General features: G+C 39.4%; 1 protein-coding gene and 1 pseudogene across 11 annotated transcripts in view; one reads left to right on the plus strand and one right to left on the minus strand.

Moving 5' to 3' along the window:
• Nucleotides 1-26,138, minus strand: part of sgip1a (SH3GL interacting endocytic adaptor 1a) — an 87,197-nt gene that overhangs the window by 22,633 nt on the left and 38,426 nt on the right. For 4 of the 11 annotated variants that reach the window (XM_086046448.1, XM_086046457.1, XM_086046454.1 and 1 more), the window contains exons 4-14: nt 25,825-25,849; nt 24,724-24,744; nt 23,627-23,689; nt 23,431-23,494; nt 22,702-22,877; nt 12,164-12,175; nt 11,239-11,260; nt 11,060-11,135; nt 3,304-3,389; nt 2,741-2,821; nt 81-155 (exon numbers count right to left, since the gene is read on the minus strand). In XM_086046448.1, the coding sequence (XP_085902574.1) occupies nt 81-155; nt 2,741-2,821; nt 3,304-3,389; nt 11,060-11,135; nt 11,239-11,260; nt 12,164-12,175; nt 22,702-22,877; nt 23,431-23,494; nt 23,627-23,689; nt 24,724-24,744; nt 25,825-25,849 (701 nt within the window). Of the gene's footprint in view, nt 1-80; nt 156-2,740; nt 2,822-3,303; nt 3,390-11,059; nt 11,136-11,238; nt 11,261-12,163; nt 12,176-22,701; nt 22,878-23,428; nt 23,495-23,626; nt 23,690-24,723; nt 24,745-25,824; nt 25,850-26,138 lie in introns of all 11 variants that reach the window. The other 7 variants (XM_086046451.1, XM_086046449.1, XM_086046456.1 and 4 more) reach the window with 7 other exon arrangements.
• On the plus strand, nt 5,714-8,764 carry LOC147138060 (uncharacterized; annotated as a pseudogene).

Here is a 26,138-nt window from a genome sequence, read left to right on the forward strand (position 1 = left end):
ACACCGAAATAAGGACTAGACAGGGGGAAAAAACAATTTCCTGATATAATGGTGAGGATTAAATACTAAAAACATGTTACCAGTGTCATCTCTCAAGGCAGGGTCAGTTGTCAGAGGAGACGTTGGGAGATTCTTGGGTGGAAGTGTTGGTGGAGCTGCAGATATTGCCAGTGAAACAATTAACACAGATTCCTAATGTCTAATCAAAAACGGTAATATGTCAGTATTTCAATGATGCGAAAATGTGATCTGATTTTCTATGTTAGTTTCCCAAAAAATAAAGAGTAAACAACACAAACCATAAATTAGGCAATGTCCACTTCATGAAAAACAAAACAAAACACATTTTTTCTTCATTTGTTTTCTTTTGGGGGTTAACACCTGAATTAAATTTAGATTTAGGCTGTCAGCATTTTGCGTTGCCTATCAAGATTGGTCGTTTTGTACATGAGCTCACTCATTGTGTTAATTTAGTAAACTGTGTTACGAAGCCCACATCCAATCAAGTTGGGACGGTGTGTGAAAAGTAAATAAAAACAGAATACAATGATTGGCAAATCATTTTGAATGTATGTTCAATTGAATGTGTTAAAAAGAGAGGATATTTAATGCTCAAGCTGGCTCAAACTGCTTTTTTGCAAATATTTACACATTTTGAATTTGTTGCTTGCAGCATATTCCAAAAAAGCTGGGACAGGCAAGAGTTCACCTCTTCTTTGTTGTATTACGTTACCATTCCGTTTAACAACACTCAATAAGCGCTTGGGAATGGAGGACAGTGATAGTTGAGGCTTTTGTGGGTGAAGTTCCTTCCCATTTTCAACTTCAGTTGCTCAACGGTATGGGTTCCCCACTGGCGTAGTTTGCGCTTCACAATGCGCCACACATTTTCAATGGTAAACTGGTCTGCACTGTTAGACTGTCTAGTACTTGCACTCTTTTGCTCCGACGCTACGCTGTTGTAACACATGTGGCTTGGCATTATCTTGCAGATGTAAGCAAAGACATCCCTGAAAAAGAGTTTATTAGATGGCAGCATATTTTGCTCCAAAATCTGCATGTACCTTTCATCATTAATGTTGCCTTCACATACATTCTGGGCAAGTTACTCATCTCATGGGCACTAACACACCCATGCTTTTGAATTTTGCGCCAATAACAATCCAGAAGGTCCTTTTTCTCCTCGGCTCGGAATACACAACGTCCATGATTTCCAAAAACAAATTTGAAATGTGGACTCGTCAGACCACAGAAAACTTTTCCATTTTGCACCAGTCCATCTCAGATGACCTTGGGCCAGAGAAGTCAGAGACGTTTCTGGGAGTTGTCATATATGGCTTTTCATTTGTATGGTAGATATGAATTACTGACAAAGGTTTTCAAAATTTTCCTGAGCGCATGTGACAATGCCCTTTACACAATGAAGCTACTTTTTATTGCAGTGCCGTTTGACGGATCAAAGGTCGTGGGTTTCAATGTTAGCTTTCGGCCTTGCAGTTTATATGCAGAGATGTCTCCAGATTATCTGTATCTTTTGCTCATATCATGCACAGTAGATAATGAAATCCATAAATTCCTTGCAATTGTATGTTGACAAACAATGCTTTTAAACTGTTGGACTATTTGCTGATGCAAATGTTCACAAAGCAGAGAATCATCCTTGCTTTTGAATAACTGAGCCTTTCGGGGCTGCTCCTTTTATACACAATCATGACACTCGCCTTTTTCCAATTAACCTGCTCACCTGTGGAATGTTCAAAGCAGGTGTTTTTTTTTTAGCATTCCTGAACATTCCCAGTCTTTTGTTGACCCGTCCCAGCTTTTTTGCCACATGTCAAATGCAAAATGAGAGAATATTTTAGAAAAAGAGTTGATGTTAATCAGTTTGAACATTAAATATCTTGCCTTTGTATTCTGTTCAGTGGAATATAGGTTCAAAAGGAATTGCAAATCATTGGATTCTGTTCTTATTTATGTTTTACACATCACAAGTTCATGGGAATCGGGATTTGTATTTTTTATTATCATTTTCTTTATTGTCAGAGCTGCACACCAAATTCTTCGGCTGCCCTTGCAAATTACATTCATTTTGAAAGGTGATAAACTGACAGCAGTTTGCATTGAACCAACAAGACAAGAATGTGTTAAATAGCTTAACACAAGTAATTGCAAAAAATATTATTAAGTAACCAGTATTTATAGGAAGTGGCCAGTAAATATATTCACCAATATTTTTTAAGTGCTTTTTCTTGAAAATACTTTTCTTCAAGCATTCATTGACTATTGACAGGCTACACCTTGAACTGTAGCTTTGGCATGCACTTGCATGCCTCTGAATACATTTTAATTCGGAAATGAAATTGAAATCAACATTTTTAATCGAATAGTACCCTCATGTGTGTGGACATAACCTAAAGGACAATAAAAACGGCCCAAGAAACATTAACCATGCAACATTGCACATCCATTAATAATACCACACTAAAGCATAAGGAAGAAAACAAGAAATGTGGATCCTCAAACTTTCCACAGCAATGTATATGAAAGAAGAAAAAACTCCAACCAACAATGAGTCATTTTGTGATAAAATGGAAAGGTTTACACCGAGTGAGTGTTATAGCCATACATAGTATTCTTGTTTTAGTAGATGAGGGGGCTTGTGAGATGACTTGACAGACATGTGTACAGTCACCAGGGAGATGAAGCGGCACAGAAAATTAGCAGGAAATTCTAAACTTACTTCCTGTGGGGAAGGGTCTTGTCAAAGAGGAGTCAGGCTCTGACACAGAAGCCCCCCACACACCAGACTCAGACAGAACCACTTGGTTCAGGAGGAAACAGAACACCAAATCATGAGAGTTAAAGACTCTCACATAAAATACAGATACATTTTGTGTACAAACAATACTATAAATGTTATGGCAGTTCAATGTTTGATGAAAAATATTTCATCCATTTCAGACACTGCTCTAAATTATTATTAATCATCACTCAGAGGTGGAACTGTATGAAGAAAGACAGTGAGTACAAGACATGAGTAGTTGACACTGGAAGAGCATTGTGCCACACCTAAATCCAATTCATTTCCTGAATAAATACATGAAATGTGGGAGTTATGCAACAGCTAAGAGCTCCCCTGCAGTCTGCACCGATAAATCCAACAGGATTGAATAAGAGCATCTGAAAACAGACTCTGCATATAAACAGGCTACACAGGGCAAATAAAAAAGGCCCCCCGAGTGCCACTTTAAATTGTGACCACAGCCAAGACATAGTGGCATAGGGAAGAAGGACATTTATTACCTTCTATTTTCTGTTCTCCAAATGCTGTTTCCAAAGGAGGCCCAAACAAATCTGTTGTTACTTCAGAGGCTGGTGTCTGCTGGCTGCTGCAGGAAAAAAAAAGATAACATCAAACACAATTCGTGTCATCTTATCATCCAGGACATATATTGTAGCTGACAATGATAACACTGTGCTTGCAATATCAGCTGCGCCATAATTAAAATTGCATTAAGAAGACACTGCAAACTGCCAATCATTAAATGCTCGAACACAGTAGTGGTAACGGATAATATTTGCCTGCATTGCACAGTAAAATAAACTGTATAACAGGCAGGGGCAGGTGGGCCTACAGGGGAGGCAGGGTTTTCCTAGATGGGCCGCGGACGGTTCAATGGGCCTGCCAGGGCCACCGGCCACGAGACAAAAAAAGAGGCAAAAGAAAAATACTTGGGAAAGAATTGTAGCGCTACAGCCAACAACTCTGTTATCCACTAAGATTAGGAATAGGACACACCCCCTCAGATCTATGAGGACCAGTCCCTTCGATTTTCACCACATAAAACAACAAAAGTCTCCGGTAAAACAGAGGACATTAAGGCTACAACTACTGGTGTGTTAGGTACGGTACACAAGACTGTCAGAATTTGTACTTCTCAGTAGGGATGAGCGATATACACTATACCCTCATCGGTATTATCGCCAACGTTGGTTTCACGATGTGCAATTTTCCATCCATCCATCCATCCATTCTATCGAGTATTTATAGTGTCTCGAAGAGAAAAGACGAACGAGTCAATGGATGGCAGCAATGAAGGAGGAAGTCATAAAATCCTCATTCTGCGAATCAGCATGCATGGACGGCAAAGGAGGAGGAAGTGAGAAACCATTCTGCGAATGAGCAGGCAGAATTCAGTCACGTGACTCTGATAGCAGCCCAGGGAACACAACGTTGTTTTAAATATGAAGGCGTGTCCTGTCTCAGCCATCTAATTTAATGTCCCTAGCCTGGAAATGATTCGGGGTTGGCAAAAATGACGCCGGTCTGAATAACATTGTTAGATGTGCCAAAACGGTCACCCTGAGGAGCAAGTCACCTGCAAATCGGTTCCACCACACACCCTATGGATTACAAGGAAAACTTCAACTCCACAAGCACGCTCAAGAAAAGCTAAGTAAACATACACACTCAGAAAAACCTCGCCAAGTTGAGCAAACAAACACACTGTAACATTGACAAACCAAGTAAACGTTACCGAAACATAACCAACGACGCCATCAGCACAACATTACTTCATGTGAGCATATTATATGGCTGAATTTGTTGTCACTACAAATGTATATGAAATAACAGCGCCAGACGCGCTCTCTCTCTCTCTCTCTCTCTTCTTACCATCTGTGTTAAGGACCCTCCACAAATGACATACCTGTATTCTACACTCTAAAACAGTTGGGTTAATTCATTAACCCAATTTTTGAATTGTTTGTGTTGAGTCAAAATTCTGGGTTATTTCTTATAAATTAATCCAATTGTTGGTTCAAATGAACTATATATTGGGTTATATGCCAGTAATGTTTTATGTTGGGTCAAAAATCAACCTTACAGGCCCATACACAGGTGCCAGATGTACACTTGAATTAAGTATGACTGGCGGCCATGACAGCCACCGACATACGTCTACACACGAAGCATTTGGACATTTGGATTTCTTCATTTATCACACTGTTTTGGTAAGTACTTCACACATTGTAATCTTTTGAAAACGAGTTGCTTGTAACTGAGCGTGTGTGTTGGACAGGACGAGTGCTGTAATCGTAAAAGAAAATAAAAATAGGCATTAGTCTGCTGCCATTGTAGGATGTGATACTTCACAAGAACTGTGCGTTCTCCAAATAATATAATAATATTATTATTAATATTATTAATATATTAACTTTATGTGTTTACTGTAATCCACAGGAACATTTCTATGATTACCAGAGTGGTTCTGGTTACCTTGCTTGGAGATTGAAAACTGTTGAGCGCAACTCTCCTCAAGAGGTCAATATATCTCAACACACTTTTCAAGATGGACCCACAACTCATCACAGCACGTGTGAAAGTGTGAGGCAGTTGGGTTACAGGCGATTAGTGAGCCTGTAAGAACGGGTATGGAGTCTGTAAGTCTAGAGTTAACTGGCGCTATGCTAGACTCTGACAACACACATAAGTTTTTTATTTAGATTAGATCCGTACACACCACATATTCCTGCATCACATAGCGATATTGTTTCTACTGAGGTGGTGCAATATAATAATAGTACTCGAGAGCCGATAAATAACTACCATATTCCGACAGTCGTACCATCCCGCCGCGCTTATAGTTGTTCGAGGTACAATACAGCACCCAGGGAACGCAATCTTATTAATATTATGATTAGGAATCCTATTATGGGCAATTATATGGATAAACCTATTTTACTGAAACTCGGTTTGTTTAATATTAGATAACTCTCTTCGAAAGCCCTGTTAGTTAATGACCTCATAAGAGACCATAAACTGAACATGATTGGGCTTTGAGAGACCTGGTAAAAACCTGATAATTTTTTACCGCTAAATGAGGCCTCGCCTCCAAACTTCGTTAGTTCACATGTTACGTGCCCTCATAAGAAAGGTGGGAGTGTAGCCCTTATTTATGAATCTGATTTCAAACTTAGCTCGCATTCTAGCGATGCCTTTAAAACATTTGAAGTTCTCATTATGCAAACTACAGCCTCATTGCTGTTTTTTCTCACAGTTATTTACCGTCCCCCCAGCTCCTACGCTGGATTTTTAGACGAGTTTTCTGAGATTTTGTCTTATATGGTAACTCATGCAGATAATATAGTGATTATGGGTGACTTTAACATTCATATGAATCTCCCGTCTGAACCACTTACAGCAGCGTTTCAGACAATAATGGATAGCTTTGATTTCACGCAGATAATTGACAAAGTGACGCATTAAAATGGTAATACTTTAGATTTGGTACTAACCCGAGGTTTAGCATGCTCAAATGTAATGGTGTTGCCGTATACATTACTACTGTTATGTCTGACTATTACTTTATAAAATTTGAAGTGCGGGCTCATTACCATCGTCTGACCACAATCAAAGTTTTAGCAGCCGAAATATTAGTTTTATTAGCTGCGCTGAGCTACTACCCCTGCCAACTGCTTTGTTTCCGAGCTATATTGGTTCGATTGACAATCTCACAAATGATTTTAATGCTGCTCTGTTAAATGCGCTTGACTCCGTAGCACCATTAAGACCTAAAATTCGTCCTAAACGGCCGACTCCGTGGTTTACTGAGGAAACCCGCTCACTTAAACAATTATGCAGGTAGCTAGAGCGCAAATGGCGTGCGACTAAACTTGAGGTCTTCTATCAGGCATGGTTTGATAGCTTACTAATATATAAAGAAGCACTCGCCTTAGCCAAAACTAATTACTTTTCCTAATTAATTGTTCTAAATAAAACCAATCCTAAATATTCATTTGATACAGTGGCAATTAGGGCTGTTCAATTTTGCCTAACAAGAAAATCCAGAATATTTGCTCTCAAACCCGATTTTACGATTACGATTTCTTTGTAATATAAAAAAATAATGAAAAATGAAGTATTTTGAATGTATTTTATTTAATCTTAATTTTTCTTTCTTTGAACTCAAAATGCCAGTCAATTTAACTTAATACACACAGAACAATCCATTGGGATTAGCAGCATTTTACCTACACAATAGATTTCAGATCTGTTCTTAATTAAACCAATAATGAATGAAGAAAGTGCATATACCATCTGAAACGAAATCATCAACATGACAGAAGGACGACAGTCAAGTCTGTAAACCAACCAGTCTGTCAGCAAGTCATTTTGCCAACCAGCTAGTGACTAGCCTTTCACCTTTCTCCCTGGTCTTACTTAAACATAAATCAATGATTAGTGCAAAATTGTCACTCAATAATACAATGCACTGTCAATGCACCGGTTGGACGAGAGGTCCGTTGAAAAGGATAAAAAAGGGATACCTTTCAGACGTTGAGTAACTTGCTCACGGGTTGTATTGTTTATGCGGGGCACACACTGCACTACAGATCTATATTTGCCCGATTTATTAACTAAACGCTCACTTGCCTGAGCAAATAGCAGAATCACCGGTAGCCATGGATGTTGTTGTTGTTGTTATCGGACTGCACGCTCATGGGATGAAGCGGAAATGCAGAGGAAACTACGGTGGCTTAGATACACCAAAAATTAAAAAATCGAACGTGCCGATTTGAACGTTTTTTACATTGTTTTATCCAGAAAATTCGGTTTCGGTGCAAAATCGCTTAATCGAGCAGCCCTAGTGGCAATGCTAATGCTATAGCTGCCGACCTCTAATAGCTCACCTTATTCAGCCCATGACTTCATGCAATTCTTTACGCAGAAGATTGAGCGCATTCGGGACCAGATTAAAGACACCGCTGCTAAAACCCTGTTGAATTCCGCGAATACTGATGCTAGTAGGGGTATTATGGCTGATAACTGTCTGACAACCCTATCTCTTTTTAAAATAGTATCTCTTGAAAGCCTAGCAAAATTAGTTGGTGCAGCAAAACAGAAAACTTGCGTGCTCGACCCGCTTCCTGGTAAACTCATCAAAGAATTGTTTACAACCCTGGGACCCTCCGTCTTAAATATCATCAACTTATCACTCACCTCGTGCACTGTACCAGCAGCTTTTAAGACCGCTGTTATTCGACCTCTGCTTAAGCGTCCAAATCTTGATCCAGAGAACCTCAGTAATTATAGGCCGGTTTCAAATCTCCCGTTTATTGCGAAAATTCTCGAAAAAGTTGTAGCGCAACAGCTTAGTGACTATATGGCCACTAATAATCGATTTGAAATTCTTCAGTCAGGATTCAAAGCCCATTACTCAACTGAGACGGCTCTTGCTAAAGTGACTAATGATCTTCTCTTAGCTATGGACTCCGACACCTCATCAATACTACTCTTACTTGACCTTAGTGCTGCTTTTGACACCGTCGATCATAACATACCACTAGAACGCCTTGAAGGATGTGTTGGTATCTCAGGTTTAGCACTTACCTGGTTTAAATTGACCTCTCAGAAAGGACGCACTGTGTAATTCATGGCAAACGACTTCTGGGTTTTGTAAAGTTACATGTGGAGTCCAGCAGGGATCCGTACTAGGACCCCTATTGTTTAGCATCTACATGCTTCCGCTTGGTGATATTATACTTAAATATAACATTAGTTTTCATTGTTATGCTGACGATACCCAATTATATATGCCGCTCAAGATAACAAACCCGGCTAATTGCTGTAATTTAGAAGCGTGCCTTGCCGAGATTAAAGAATGAATGTCTCTCAATTTTTTGCTTTTTGACTCCGATAAAACTGAGATGTTGATTATTGCCCCTGCTCGTCATAGGCATCTATTTAAAAACACCACTCTGAGGCTCGGTAAATGTACTATTACACAAAGTGATTCAACAAAAAATCTCTGTGTTATATTCGACCCAACTCTGTCTTTGTCAAATGCACATTAAGAATATTACTAAAACCGCATTTTCCCATCTCCGTAATATTGCTAAAATTCTTCCAATTCTGTCGAATAGTGATGCAGAAATTTTAATCCACGCGTTTGTTACGTCTCGCCTAGATTATTGTAACGTTTTGCTCTGTGGTCTTCCCATGTCTAGTATTAAAAGACTTATTTGTACGATTCTACATTTAGTTGAACTGTTTGTTTTGGCGTCTTTACTGCCGCTTCTATTCTTTTTCTGCCCCCTTTTCCCAGGCTTGGGAATTAGGTGATGACGACCGAATTGGAGGTTGCTGTTTCGATCCAACAGCAACTGACTGCTACAAGATTGGAGGCTGACCACATCCTTGGAGGCGCTGTTACGGAGATTTCTACATTCACGACTATTGGGCCCCTGCTCACTTCATCGATGTCATCTTCCTGCAACACTTCATTTGATTAACTTTCACATCACTTTAACAAACACTGTATAGTACTATAATGTGTGTTCAATGTTGCCCACTCGGCATCCATTGCAGCCTGATCATCCTGGAAGGGGAATTCCCCCACCTGTGGTCACTTCTCAAGGTTTCTCACTTTTCCCCAGATGGGTTTTTTTAGTTTTTCCTTGCCCTCCTGGGGGTTAAGATCAGGGGATGTTGTGTATATGATCTGGTGCATATGTGAAGCCCTTTGAGATTTTCCTGTGATTAAGGGCTGTATAAATAAATTTGACTTGACTTGTCTGGTGATGACCGCAAGGAAGCAATGCTTGGTTTAAAGAAATGAAATAAATTGTATAGCATTTTACAAATTTATCTCATGCACTGATTTGCATTTCCTGGCTGACAGCCAATCGGAGTGATTGTCACTGACACTACTTTGCAGACTGCCATTGGTGTCTTATTCATTCAATTCATATAGCACCATGACACAAAATATATGACTTTGCCATAATTCTAAACACTACTATTTCATTTATATTTGTTCTCACTTCCACCATGAATGTGCTGAATTAAATTCTGGACACATATGCATTCTACTTTATGAAACCATGACTGAGGACCGCACAACAAACAATGCCCTCCCTGCCATGTTAACATAAGCATATAACTGAGTAGGCTGAGATGAAATTTGGCTGCCTTGTGACCATGTCACACGCATGAGGACCGATTAGTGGGCCGGACTAAAATGCACTTCCGCCCTTGCTTAATCGAGCCCTTTTTTTCCCAAACGTGTCACCCCTAAGAATGGGTGTCTGACAATTTTTTTTTTTTTTAAACTTTCACTTGTTGTCATTAAAACATTTTGGGGGATGGGACAGTATCCTTAGCATTATAAATAAAATAAATAAATAAATAAATAGTGGAATAACCCAATTATTTGCATTGTTTTGACCCAATTCGTTGTGTTCATTTAACCCTTAAAGTTGGGTCAAAACTGAATAACCCAATTTTTTGGTTCAAATTGAGACAAGTCTGGGTCGGTCCTTTTTTAACACAACAATTGGGTCAAATTTAACCCCAAAATAGTTATTTTTGACCCAACTGTTTTTGCAGTGTAGGGTGGCACATGTCGCATAAATCACCAAATAATTAAATAAAACTTATTGTTTTCATTCTGACTGCTGTAGTAAACATATTTTCTCATTCTCAGTTTGCAGTGGTAGAGCAGTACTTACTGCAGCTCAAAATGTGGTGATATCTGTCATTAGGGAATAATAGGAGATTAAATCCTCATAAATATTCACAAAAATAAATAAAAACACCATATAGTTGATACATAATTTGAAGTCAGAATATTGTTGTGCAATGCGTTCCAGTATGATGCAATTTAAAATATAAACAAGAGCTGTTGTTCACAAACGCTATCCATAATTGTTCTGTAAAGGAAGTGCAGATTTACATTTTGTTGTAGAATATCGTCAAATTATTGATATCGAGTTTTTAGAAAAAATATGAAAACACTTTTGGTTCATATTGCCTACCCCTACTTCTGAGATAGAATTTCAATCACCCCTCTTTTTTAAGTCCTCCAAGTCAATATTCTTTATATATTGAGTAGGCATCTCACAGGGCTGTCACCTCCATTTTTATTTGTTTCTGCACCGATCCATCAAAATATGTCCTTACATGATAGCGGCCTGTGGTGAAAAAAAGGTTTGGGACCGATGCCTTACACAGCCACAATGTCATGAACCCCTTGTGAGTGAACAGAGATGTACATACCTGAGAGCTTGTGGTGCAAGAGCAGGTGTGGGGGCCACAGTGGGAACAACACGTCTTGGTCTGACAATCTCTTCACCTTGATATAACATTTTGTGCAGTATATACGTAAGTCTTGCATAGCATTCGACCAGTTCTGTAAGAGTACGCTTAACGGGAGGTTTAAAGAATCTGATACTTACTGGAGGTGTTCCTTTTCAACCCCTAAAACAACAAAAACAAAAATTAAGTTTAAAAACCTAAATGCACAAAACCCTAAAATATACCTAAATATAATCACTGAATCACTGTAATCTTAAAAGAGAGCAACTTTTACCTCATAAATATAATTTCATGAAAATGTTAAGACCAAATTCACAAAGCCGTGATCACTGAGTATAAAAATGAGTGTTAGAATTAATTAATAAAGTATTTACCTGAACTATATTGGATCCCTGAACCAATTACAGCACACAACCATACAGTGTTAAGTACAGTAATAGTTTATCTTCACAGAAATAATTGCATTAATTGCATAGTGGAAGCCTTTCAATGCTTGCTTAGAGCAAAACAAAGACTGTGATGACAAGGTTTGAAATGACGGTAAAGAAAATTAACTTCTGCTGGAGCGGCGACAGAGAAACGATATTGCAGCTCTGCTCTTAAACAGTCATGTCTGCATGTGCATGCATGTATGAAGTCCCCATGAGCAGACCAAGGGGGGCAGAGAGGGCACACGAGGAGAAAGAGTGAGAGGGGAAAGCCTGGGAGCAGACCAGAGGATGTGAGAAGACACGATGGGTAGTGACTGAGGTAAAACATCAAAGAGTCCAGCTGTTGGAATTGAAATGTTTTTTCCCCAGTACTGGGAGCAAGCATGAAGCCGTTCATAATGGAAAACAAGAACACATGCACATAAGTGACCTTGAGAATCCATATGTACTGTATACATCCACAGTAATCCTTTTACAACTTTTATCCATAGTTCTATATTTACTATGAGCATTTCAATGCATCACTTCAGCCACTGAGCCCATCTATGTATATTCTCTTGTATTTAGGCAAGTGCCATGTGACACACTGTGCATATAGCTTGACCAAGGAGAAATGGAGGCAGAGGACACTTACCGGGCTACGTCTCTGTGACCAGCAAAAAGGAAGAGAGAAGAGATACCTGGTCAGAGAGTAACAAATCAGTAACACAGACATCACGTGAATCAGAGGAAGATAGCTGCAGCAATTTGGTAAGGCGGGTCAATGAGGGAATGAGTATGACAGTGCAAGAAATAAGATCTTCACCTCTAATCTCCAGGATTTTTATTTTTTAGTTTTTTTTTTTTTTTAGAAAAGGTCAGTGCAGCATTGTGCGAGCAGTCTAAAACAGTTTGAGCACACTAACACATCTCACTCAGTTCAAATAAATATATAAGTAGTATAAGTGTTGTTTTATCCACACTGATTTTTAGATTTTTGTGTGCATTTACCCCCATCAATACTGTAAAACCTGGAAAAATGTATCAAGGATGTTGGCGAAGTAAGACAATAATAACAGCAATTTCTTAAGCTTCCTCCTCTGAAATTTTAATGTTCTTACCTAATAACTTATTTCAAGCCAAAATTATTATTAACATCTATTTTCCCCCTATTATGCTCTCTATTGCCTTCATCATTTTCATCTTCAATTTACATTGAAATCTTGCCCATGTTCGCATTAACCATTTTTTTCCTCTCGCCACCCCTCCCTATTGTGCTCCAGTTGTGCAGTGAGCCATGAGCGATTACCGTGATGCAACAGAGGTAGGGGTATGATGGAAATGATTCATTTCATTGGATGCTGTGGAACTGGATACAGTGCAACACCATTTCTCATAACCAATCATTGTCATTCTCACAATGTAAACAGGAAATGATGACACGATGACCTTTTTGCTTCTCTCACTGTCAGTTATCATGAGAACTGTACAGCCCAGAAAATGTCTCAGTGTTTGTTTCAGTTGTAAGAGTAGAACTTGAAAATGTCATGTAAAATGAAAACAATAGCATTATATTGGGGCGGCACGGTGATCGACTGGTTAGCACGTCCGCCTCACAATGCAGAGGTAATGGGTTTGAATCCGGCCCCGGCCTTCCTGTGTGGAGTTTGCATGTTCTCCCCGTGCCTGCGTGGTACTCCGGTTTCCTCCCACATTGGAAAAACATGCAGTCTAAATTGTCCCTAAATATGATTGTGAGCGTGACTGGTTGTTTGTTTGTGTGTGCCCTGCGATTGGCTGGCAACCAGTTCAGGGTGTACCCCGCCTACTGCCCAAAGACAGCTGGGATAGGCTCCAGCACGCCCGCGTTGGATGGATGGATAGTAGGGGTGGGCGATATGGGGGAAAAAAAAAACATCTCAATATTTAAAAAAAAAAAAAAACTAGACAGTATTCTACAAAAAAGATGTTAAATCTGTACTTGCTTCACAGACCAATTGTGGATAGACTGAGTTTGTGAACATCTCTTTTAAATTGCTAAACACAGCTTCTGCAAAACATAATGATATTCTACGACAATATTTAACAAAAAAGAAAAAAAATATGTATAGAGTTACATTGATTTTTGGGAATATTTATGTCGTTTAAATGTCTCTGCTATTATTCCATAATGATGTGACATTTTGAGCTGCAGTAAGAACTGGTGTACCATTGCCAATTACTAGAGCAATAAGAATGAGGAAAAGGGTGTTAACTACAGAAATCAGAATGAGAAAAAATGTATTTGATATGTGACGTGTGACGAAGTGTCACCCAGCGAGGGGAAAAAAAGACGTCGTCATGACAACAGCCATTTTCATACATTGCCCAACGTATTCAGAATAAAGTTGAATAACAAAACTGCAATTTACCGAAAATTGCAAGTTATGAATGATGCGGACTAAAAGCGTGTAAACTGAACGTTAACCGATAATCCAGGATGTCACGTTTGACTTGCTTGCTGAAGTACTGAGTGTGTGTGCGTGCGTGCGTTTATATTTGTTGGTTCAACTCGCCGATTGTTTTCTGAGTGTGTGTGTTTAAGCTTTTGTTTAGCGTGGTTGCGCGGTCGCCAAGTTTTCCTCGTAATCCATATAGCTCGTGGTGCAACAGAATTGCTCTTCCCGGTGACCGTTTTGCCACATCTAACAATGTTATTCCCACCGACGTCAGTCTTGTCAACCCCAAACCATTTACAGACTACGGATGACGTGGACTCGCGCCTTGCTATTATTCCCCGCCGGACACTCCTCCATACTTGAAACATAGCTTAGCTCAAGTGCGGACAGAGTCACGTGACCGAGTCCTGACAGCTGATTCGGCGAATGATTATCACTTCCTCCTCCTCAATGCACACTGATTTGTCAGCATTTCCTCATACTTTGCGGCCGTCGACTGACTCGAGTCAGAGGCAGTATGTAGTACTCAATGTAAAATTACATAAAATAAAAATTAAATATTAAAATGTTCTCAAAGGTGAAGGACTCATGCAGAATTTTGCAATTCTTGTTTAAAACTTGACAACATTGCAACGATTAATTTAACACGTAAATATAAAAAATGAAAAAAATACAATGTGTATATTAAGGATTGATTCATTTCAAAGGGGTTCTTCAAATATAATTTGAATCAAAACATCCTTATTTCTGTGCACAGCTTTGTTTTTTAGGGAATAGCACTGAGCTCAAGAATTCAAATGCCATTTAAAAGTCAGTACAGATAGTTTGGCAACAATGTTACTGCACTCAAAGTAACCTTGTTAAATATGCAATGTTTTGCAGATTCAATAAATTGTGTATGTCAATACAAGTATATTCCTTTTGGTGGTTGTAGGGTTTGAATGTCCAAATGATCCTATAGGAGCTTAGTTGTCTGGGGCTTTATGCCCCTGGCAGGATCACCCATGGTAAACAGGTCCTAGGGGAGGGAGCAGACATAGCACGGCTCAAAAGACCCTTATGATAGATAAAAGTATTGGATTAAGTTTTGCCTTGCCCGGACGCGGGTTCACCGGGGCCCCCTTCTGGAGACAGGCCTGGAGACGGGGCTCTGGTGAGGGTGTGGTGGCGAAGCCTGCACCCATGGTACCCAGTTCAGGCTCAGCCCGAACGGACAACATGGAAAGGGCACCCCGATCAGAACTCAAGACGTGTTCTGTTATTTGACTTCTGGGCTTGACATGGGCTGTTCATAACGAACACCATGTTCAAACATTTAAGGGTGTCAATGCATGAATTTGGCACCAGGACACCATGGGCTGCAGTTATTTGTTTTCATTTTGGTCCTTGAGAATGTCTTCAAGTGAAAATGAGCGTTAGCACTAAAATGTTTGGGGCCTTTCATTTATTTAAAAATATGTGTGTGCGCAGGTATGTGTGCAATGTGCATTGTTTAAAGGTCACTGCTAAGTAAATAATTCTGTGAGTGATTTAGTCTTTGAAGCATTCATATTAAACATATATACAGTAAAGCACTCCTGTGCGCAGTGCTGCTCTAATGTTCCTAGGAGAATTAAAAAAAGGAAAATTAAGAAATTGTTCAGGAAGGAAGAAGAAGGAAAGACAATTTTATTCTGCCACTACAGATAGTATAATAAGTGGTGTATGTGTTAATATTTGTTGAATACTGGTGTAGTTAAAAAAAATAACAGACCCTGAGTCTTTATTATTTAATTATATTTTTATGTGTGGACTGACCAATAGTCAGTCAGAAAAAATACGAAACTCACCAAAATGTGACTTGAGGTTTTGGCCTGACACCAGCGTTATCCTTGAGTATTGAAAAATAATTGCACTTAAAAAGAATGTACATTTTCAGTATATCAGTGGCATTAAAAAAAACCCAACAACAAACAAATAAATGATACTATCATTTATCGTGATATTTTCAGGGTAAATACATCGTCCGGAAAAATGTGCTAGGATGACTATCATCTCCAAATATGAAATAATGGTCCTGAGGCGGAATAGGCTCGAGTGCCCTCTCCAGGTCGGGAGATCCTGCCCCAAGTGGAGGAGTTCAAGTATTTTGGGGTCTTGAGTGAGGGGAGAACGGAACAGGAGATCGAAAGGCGGATCAGTGCATCATCTGCAGTGATGTGGACTATGCATCGGTCTGTTGCGAAGCTCTCAAGGTGAGAGGGAAGTCTGGGCTTCCATGCTAAAGCTCTTGTCCCTGCGACCGACTGTGGATAAGCGCAAGAATGTGGATGGGTGGATAGAAATATTTCAGGGGGAAAAATAATTCATATAAATCCTAAACACACATCATGCAAGGCAAAGGCTTACCGGACTCTTCTATAAAGGATATTAGAGGCAACAAAAGAAGGGCAGATAGAAGACAAGTTAGGAAGCAAATGGAATAGTTAAGAATTAATTGCTTTATTCAGTATTAAAATGGTCGAGGCAAATTACGATGTTTGTACACAAACATCAACTGCATAAAATGTAATCAATAACAACAAAAAAATAAAAAAATGTGTAATAGTGTCTCATAACTCATATTGTCATAAATAGTCCTCCCATTCCACAGCATGACGCATGGAAGTATATCTGTGCCATCAGATACTGAATTTGTATTACTAACACTGAATTGTATAACCATCAAAATATTCAATGGGCACTTTTCAGCATATTTAATTCAACATTGAGCTGCAAATTAAACATTCATTCATTCATCCATCCATGCATCCATCCTCCTGTGCTCTCGAGCACTCCCTCCAAGGACTCCAAAACGGGTGGGTACTCCGAACGCCTGTATGGTGCATAGTCACAAACATCAATCAGGACCTGTCCCCTCAATCAAAGGCAGAGGGATGCTACCCTCTCATCCCCCGTGGTAAACACAAACGTATGGGCACGCCAGTAATTATGCCCACATCAGCTCGGCGCCTCTCAACACGGGCAACTGTGGAATAGAGTCCCTCTATACCAGGGGTCCTCAATACGTCGATCGCGAGCTATCAGTCGATCGCAATGGTAGTATTGGTAGATCGCATGACATTTGTAATGGCTGCCATCTGCATTTTGAAATACAATGTTTTTATTTTGAAAATGTCATACCGGAAGTTGCGTCTTACAGAATCTCTGTACGCTTTACGCAGAGACTGAGAAGTTGCGGCATTCGCCACGCGTGTTGCTTATTTTTTCCTTGTCATTCCTTGTTGTTTTGCCAAAGCCGAGTGAATATACATCTTTGACAGTAATGATTATCTCTGGGAGAAGACTGCCGTTAGTTGAAAGCAGGCCAAAGTGGTCAGTACTATTTTGCATTGTCTCGTGCTCAACTTTGACGCTAAGCAAAGCTATCTTTGTCATAAATGTAATGAGTTGTTTTATGTTGTATGTCTGAACTTTTAGTTCTACGGTGTGTTGGCATTTTGCAGAGAAATAAACATCTGTAAAAGGAACTGGAGTCTCGCATTCAATTAATGGGCAGCATAACATAAAACAAAAACAAAAAATAGATGTTCATAGTTAATCATGTTGTGTTGTGCAACATTGGCTCATGCGGTTATGCAAGGCACATCAACATACATTGTAAATAAAGAATCCTCAATGAATCCTCAATATATAAACATATAATTATATACACATATATGAACATACGCTACCCGGAAGGTAGATAATTTTGACTTGGTCATTTTATAAGCAGCTCGCATTCTGAAAAAGTGTGAGCACCCCTGCTCTATACCCTTCTCTGAACTGATGAAGTGAGCCTGACTATATCTAGTTGGAACTTCTGAACTTCGCACACCAGCTCGACCACCTTTCCTGCCATAGGGGTGACATTCCACGCCCTTAGAGACAGCTTCTGCGGCCGAGGATCGGGCCGCCAAAGCTCCGGTGACCCGCGTCCGGGCGAAGGGAAGCTGTGTCCGATTATTTTTCTCATCATAACGGGTATTTCTTTGTCTGGTCGCTCACCTAGCATCTGTTAGCCATGGGTGACCCTGCCAGGGGCATAAATCCCCAAGAGAACATAGCTCCAAGGATCACTGGGACACACAACACCCTCCACGGTCCACCACAATAAGGTGGAGGCTCAGGGAGAGGCAAATTCAACATTCAGCTTCAAGTTTATCTTTGAAACGTCTGGTTCACCAGGCCTACCAGACCTAAGCATTAGAGGCAGCAGCATCCAAAGCCAGTAAACAATGTTGGCCATTGAATGGCTGAGGTTGGATGACTGCTTCATTGATTGCTTTGGCCGGCCTTCTGCTCATGGCCCGGAGGTAACATTTTGCACCCTAATTTGAAGCGGCTGTTAATTTGCAGCTGAATATTGAAAAAGCAGGTGAAAGTTGAATTTGGATCTGAATGTTGAAATTCAAGCTGAATGTTGAATTTGCAGCTAAACCTTCAACCGAATGTTGAATTTACAGCCGCATATTACATTTTCAAAGCTCAAAAGTATACACTGAATGTTTTGATCGTAATAAAATTCAGTATTTTTAATTCAGATTCTGAATCTGATGCCACAGATATACTTTCCTATTTAATTAAGTGCCATCTGGGTTTAAAATCAAAGAGCTAGAACCAAAATGTTGCAACAATCCTTCAGTTTGAAAGACAATGACAAAAAACATTCAACAATATGGTTACAGTGTTTTATGGTGGTGTTGATCGTCATTATCATTATCAGCAAACATTCGTTTTTTTTACTATCCTGTTTACCTTATTTGCTTCATGAAATCAACTACTGAAAATAATGTATTTCATTTTACCTTATTAGATTGTAGTTATACCTTGGCAGTGCCCCTTGTAAACTGTCAGGGGTGCAAACCATTTTTAACCCAAGATCTACTTTTCAAGCAGTCAACCTCCCGCGATTGACCATTTCTATTGTCGAGGTGGTGTTGGTGGGGGATGTAATGCCAGGTGCACCTCAACCCACTATTGGCGGCGGATATGTGCAACCGGTGCCGTTTAACTCTAGCGGCATCAACCCACCTCTAGAGTTGAAATCCGCGCCGCCGGCATGTCTCCAGTTTGGGAGCTCAGACCAGTGAGCTAAAATTCAAGGCCACCTGCTCAGCTCAGAACCATATTTGAAGGGACAGGAAAATATTTTTTTGTTGTTTCCACATGTAAAAGTTAACTGCCTTTATTCATTTATTTTTATTTTATTTTTTTTCATTTTATTTAGAAAAAATAACTTTTTTGTGGACATGAGACTGATAGAGTTTGCAAGCTGTAGTGTACACTAACAAAACATGTAATAATAATAATAATTAATAATAATAATAATAATAATAGCAAGCACACACACATACCAACTTTTTATTTCTCCCCCTACACCCCTCGCTGTCAACTTGGGAGCGGTCTGTGGTCTACTAGTCGGCCGCAATATAGTTAGGCTCTTCTTCGCAATGTGCTTTCTTTTTACATGGAGGTATGCTGCTTTAAAAGACAAAAGTGTAGCAAAACCTGAGTCGAATGTACAGTTCAACCCATTAAAGCCTGGAGCGTCTGGCTCAACAGCGCCTGGACCAACAGCTGCCCAAAACCTACCTTTGGAATCCCCCTCAAAAACATGGGTTTTCCCAGAAATTCAACATCTATAAAATAATATCTCAGCCTCTGTAGCAGATAGAAACATATTTCCAAAAGAAATTGAAAACTTAGACATGTGGCGTTTAAACTGGGCCAAGTTTATTAATTGTGACTGTTTCAATCTAAGATGTAAAAATAACTTAATTTTTTTTATCAGTGCAAGAGAAGCAAGCACTATTTTTAACTTTAAAAAAATCAAGTAGTAAATCCCATCCTCTATTCTGTTACAAAGACGAAGATATTGTCATTGTCTACAAACATATATATTAACCTCTAGAAATAGTTGGGTTAAAAATACAATTTTGGGTCAAAATAGGACCGATCCACTACTTGGGTCAATTTGACACAACTTTCTGGGTTGTTTTCTGCAGTAAACAACCGCGAAAATTGGTAGTTTTGTACAAAACAACCCCAAAAACTGGGCTGTTTTAAGACTGATCACGTTCAACTGGTTCCACTAGTTGAAAGTCCGCAAGTGCGTCGTCTTTTTCACCCTGACGGCGTTCGCCATTACTGGTGGACATTACCGACATCCCCCAAGGAGGCACAACACCGTTATGTGTATATTCCGATGCATTTTATTGGCTAGGAGACCAAGAATTGGGTTAAAAAAAGAAAATGACGTATATTCTCAAAAAACAGTTGGATTAAAAATAACACAATTTTGGATAAAAAAATGGACCAATCCACAAATTGGGTCAATTTGAACCCACTTCTTGCGTTGTTTTGTACAAAACAGCCCATATTTTGGGGTTGTTTTGTATAAAACTGCCCATTTTTGGTTGACTGTTTTCTTGCAAAACAACCCAGGAAGTTAGGTCAGATAATCCTAACCGAAGTCATGGATCCGTCCTTTTTTGACCCAAAATTGTGCTATTTTCAACCCAACTGTTTATAGAGTTGCTCTCCCGGCTTTAGTGGTAAGAAAGCAGATATGCACTCCCGGCCTTAATGGGTTAATGCAGCTCCTCATTTATCATGAGACCAATAAATAAATGAATAAATAATAACAATAAATGTCATTTTATACCACTACAGGTGTCTCTTGCACAAATGCGCACAATGACTGTCTTCCACACCTGATCAGTTCAACATAGCTACAGTCGTACTGGTTGAACCCAGACGCCCACATTAATTATTGAGAGCCAGAGCTCATGTGACTATTGGCAACCCAAAACAGCTGAATGAGACTGAATTATTCAGGACGGTTACCCAAGCTACCTGTCCTTACTGCTGAATAGAGGTATGACACTCATGTCACAATTCGTATTCCTATTTTTGGCCCTTATTAACTAAGCACCATTTTCGCAGTGTGTTCTTTTGGCACCGCGTCATCAGCAGATGGGTGTTGTTGTGGCAGGAGTGCTTTGTGTGCCAGATGCTACATACAGTAAATGGGAGAATGCTGAGATTACTGCTGGAAACTCTACCAAACTTGTGCGAATGTCAAAACCTCAATGAAAGGCCACAATATTTAGAAGAAAGGAAGTATTTTTAACCTATTTCAGGAGTAAGGATTTGCATTTTAGTCTAGAATTCAAACTGAGATTAGTTCCCTTTATGTAGAGAGGCAAGGAAAGCAAAACAGCAGTCTATTCACATTTCTGCTACAAGTATATTTCCAATCATGAGCAGGTTAAACTGAAGTAAAGTACAATATAACAAATTCATGTAGCATGTCATAGAAAAAGGCTTGGTCTCATACGTGTACAATAATTGCTACTTTCAAAAGCTACTCGCTCACAACAAACTGATTCGCACTGAAGTATTTGGCCTTCATTAAACTGAATAGTTACTCGTGAAGCCACATCTTCAATAACAGAAAATGCTGCATTACCATATGTATAAAATGAAGCTAGAAGTACATGATATTGTCTTGTGTATCCAAAGGTTGTTTGGCCTAAACTATAAAGTGCAGCCACTGATGTTACCAACGCCTGGGTTTTGTGTGGAGAAAAATAATACTTTACAGGTAATTTTAAAGTCATGGTCTCTTCGCTATTAGAAAAGGAACAAGGCTGTCTAAAAGTGACACACTCTTGGCTATCATTGTCTGCCTTTGTTACAGATTACAAGTTGCATGGGTTACATTAGCAGGTGTCCCTTATTTCCATGCTTAGTGGCAAATTATGTGACAAAAGAGATTTTGCCCTCTTAGACTTAATATTTAGTATTTTTGAGCTGCTCAAGCGGCTGTCTGTCATTATTTTTCTTGTGCGTGTATTGATCATTCTAAGTGCATAAAAATTTATTTCACAGGAGGCACTAGAGTAACTAATCAGGAAAGGTTAGGTTACATCAGGTTTTCGTCTCACATAAATATCAATTAAATTTCTACCCTTCACCCATTAACTACCATCTAGCAGTCATTAGCTTCGCGACCATAACATCAACTTTCTGTCAGCAAAATTCAAATGCAAACATCGGCAACCCGCCTCAAAGAAATAATTGTCTTGTCACTGGGGTAATTTGTTCTCGCTCACAGGAGCGTTTGCTGTGAGGCTGAATGACGGGAGAAATTTTTGTATTCATGTGTGAAACGGGAGCGGCACTTGAATATTTTCAGCGTGCATGAGCACCTGCGCACCACTCATGTGCAAAGTTTTGATAATTATCTATAACTATCCAGATTTCTTTTTACCATTTTGAGTCAGTTTACGTTAGAGATGGACAACTTTAATAATCGCAACTGCTGCTAAATGTAATAAAACCAAAATAAACATAAATTCTGTTTGAAATTATAACCACACACACAAGATACTACTCTGTCCGATCAATCACATTTTGCCCCATGGCACACTGATGCCACGCCACTGAGGGGACAACTTCCTCCCAGCTAGCTCACCAGTTTGTCCATCTTTTCACCCACTATCTACGATTTGATTATGACCGTCTGTGATTTGAATGGTTACAAGTTGGAACTGATTGACATGCGATTTCTCGACCCGCGGGCCACATTGAGATAGTGTTTGGGCCACACGCACGACAGAGCAGGATTAAAGAGGATGAAAATGTGAAAAACCAGGAGTAACTTGCACATGCTCATTATGAATGCAGCACTTTGTTTATGAGAATCACAAATGTTAGCCAAGTTACTCACCAGAGGCGAAGGAGATAAAGCAATGTTGCCTATGGAGGCTTTGAGCTCTTCAACTGAGGGCACTGCCACAACTTGATCAGATGGGAGGGGCTTAATTTTAATTTTGAACTTTTTCCTGTGGTCTTCCTCTTCTTCCGACTCATCAGAAGAGAAGAAATGGGACTTGGGGCAATGTGGTAAAGAAGTGTCAAGGATTAGTGTTCAAATCTTCAAATACTGTAATTGTTCAACGAACAAAAACTGAAAATCCATCATGTAAGACCTGCATCCCGGATGAAATTTGTCTATCCTCACGATGTGTTTTCGAATGAAAAGAAAAGCAGTTTTATTAGTGTAAAACCGACAACTTTAGAGTATACTTGACAATAAAAACAATGAGTAACATGCAAATTTGAGTGAAGTAAGCTCTCACCTTTGAAATGTTGCAGCAGCAGACTCAATTGTTTTGGTGTGAATTGCTAAAGGTGTTTGGACGTGCATGGAACTCGTACAAGTATGGTGATGCTCGGGTGTGTAGAAAACATTGGACTTTACTTTTTGAACATGTTAAGCCTTGAAAAATGAGCGACTACATCAAATGAATCTCTATTAAAAAACTGTTGCATTTTAGTCCCAAAAGTCTTTCATGTGCAAATACACAACTGCAAACTGCATGAAAAAAAAATATCAAAGGATGAATCTTGTTCATCCACAGTGAAATACTATTTATCAAGCAATGTTTGAGGATATTTTCCTGGTCTGCCTCATCTTCAGGTCTGATGCTATAACCCTCTTCATCCACCTCAGGAGAATTCTGAAATGCAATGAATCAATGTAAAGCTCCATTAATGGGAGATATAAATTGTATGATTGACACTGAGTGCTTTAAGGTAATCTGGCGATACATTAGGCTCCCATGTGTCAAAATTGTTAAATGGGTTCTTACATAACGTTCCCAGTCAATTTCTCCATAGAATCCATTTGGGGCTCCATTGGTCTTCCTCTGAGACTGAGAAGAGAAGATAGTGAAATACGGCCCTCAGAACAATTACAATCATTCCTCATTTCATGAGTGAGAATATTTGACAGGTGCTTACATCGCCTCAGTAATATTTAGGTGAAAAAGTAATTGGTTTATTTTGCATTGCTAGTATGAAAATAAGCCTTATCACAGTGTGAGTTGTAATTTTTGACTAACAACAATATCACCAATAATAACAATGTGTTACTCGCGACCTCAGAGTCTTCTAATTGAGAATATACTCAAACGTAATGCCTGTATCTCACTAAGTGGCCAAGGGTTGCAAGTATTTGCACACAAATTATTATATAATTATTAATGTTTTTTGTCAGGGTTTGTTAAAGGTTGCAAAGCTGGTCGTACGCAAACAATTCTAACGGTCGAGCTGGGCATCGCCTAACCACCACCGCATTTCGTCCTGCATATTCAATCGACCACTTGGTCCCGGTTCATCCCTCGTCTACGAAAGCCAATCGGCGTCGAGAACGTAATCTTCACGTCACAAGCAGGCGCCGTATGAGCAGAAACTCCACCAAACAAAGAAAAAATATCAAACAAAAACAACAGACACACACACACACACGCACAGCGTGGTGATCGGTGAAATATGGGGCACACGTCATTGCAATATGGGGCACATGTCATTGCGTCTGTGGGACAGCAAGGTACACAACACTGTTTTATTTTTCATGATTTCCTTACTCGGCCACGTGTCAGGAGTGCGGCTCCTGCGTGTGATGTGGTACAGGTTAAGTCCGTTCTCGACGTCGCTTGGCTGACTCGGACCAACTGGGACCACGTGGGTCGATTACATATGCAGACGGGAAATAGGCGATGCCCAGCTCTGTTTAACGGTCTTTGCAACCTTGAACAAACCCTGATGAAAAAATATTTGCTATGTGCGCAAACACTTGCAAGCCTTTGTCGCTTGGTGACATACCACCTTAAAGGGCCATACAGTATACTGTTCTACTCTACATGCTAGTCTACTATGAGGACTAGAACTTCACAGTATTCAGTACCGATTCAACCTCTTGGGGATCCTGGCAAGTAAAAAGGACAAAGAAAATTAAATGTATGTATTTTAATGACAACTCAAGTAACTACAGTGGTACCTCTACTTACGAACGTCTCTTCATACGAAATTTTCAAGTTACGAAACGGCTCAACAGGAAAATATTGCCTCTAGTTACAAAAGAAATTTCAGGATACGAAAGGTAAAAGTATGGGCTGATATTCGCAGTATAGGCTGCGACTCGCAGCTCCGGAGTTTCCTGAACGCAACATACTCATAGCTGCTCTGCCATTGGCTAGCCTAGCATCTTCCTGGCATCCCATTGGCTAAGAGGGACCTCTACCTTATGTGTCTATGTGTGCAGATAGATAGATATGTGATAGATATGTCTATGCAGCGTCCTTGTCATTCGCCCCTCGGGCCATGAGGTGTTCCGTACGAGAATTAGAAAAGAGGAAAAGAAAAAAAGAAGAAAATCTTTTTTTTGGTCCATACAAACAAAGCAAGAGATAATAGAAAAGTATGAAAGGGAGATGTGTTTGGTTGATCTCGCCAAAGAATATGACCATAATGTATCAACAGTCGTCACGTTATTAAATCAGTTCTTTACAAAACGCCAGGCAAAAACCACTTCTCAGAGAGAACATGAACCAAAGAGGGCAAAAAGCGATGAGCACAGCAATTAAAAGGTAAACGACCATCATTTTTATTCTTTACTTCATTCTTTGTTTTTTTTTACATTATGCACAACTCTCATTTATTGTGCAATAATCTAATTGTAACATGTATTTGTTACATGTTTTCATGCATTTTTATGCTTTATAAAACATTTATGTCTCAATATTGGGGGGCTTGGAACGTATTAGGGCATTTACATGGAAAACGTGTCTCTACTTACAAAATGTTCTACTTAAGAAATTTCTTACAGAACCAATTAATTTCGTAAGTAGAGGTACCACTGTACTATATACCAACACTAGAATCCATAAAGTTCTTCAAAACAAAACAACTAGAGCGCCAATTTTACTACATCAAGCTTGTACCGCAATTTCCAAATGGAAAAAATGTCTGATGTACTTCAATGTGTACTAAATGTAAGTGTACTTACACCCCCCTCTCTGTCTGGGGACCCCCTGTATGAAATGAAAGATGAGAGGAGAAAAGAATTTAACTTACGTCTATCCCAAACACACTTCAAATGAGACAGTATCACATAAGCAAAGTCATAGAACGTCTAAGACAAACTTTTTCCTGTGAAATTTAAAAGAAAAAAAAATCGAATCTATTTTGTAAGAAAACAAACATTACTGATATTATAATTGGCCCTACTTGTCTTTTTTGGGCGCAACATACAAAGGAATACCTTCAACAGTCAAACAACAAACATAACCTGGTTTGGAATCACAAAGTACAATCTGTAGG

This window comes from Filicampus tigris, chromosome 12 (genome assembly GCF_054856515.1).
Source record: "Filicampus tigris isolate MCC_2025a chromosome 12, RoL_Ftig_1.0, whole genome shotgun sequence".
NCBI classification, from domain to species: Eukaryota; Metazoa; Chordata; class Actinopteri; order Syngnathiformes; family Syngnathidae; genus Filicampus; species Filicampus tigris.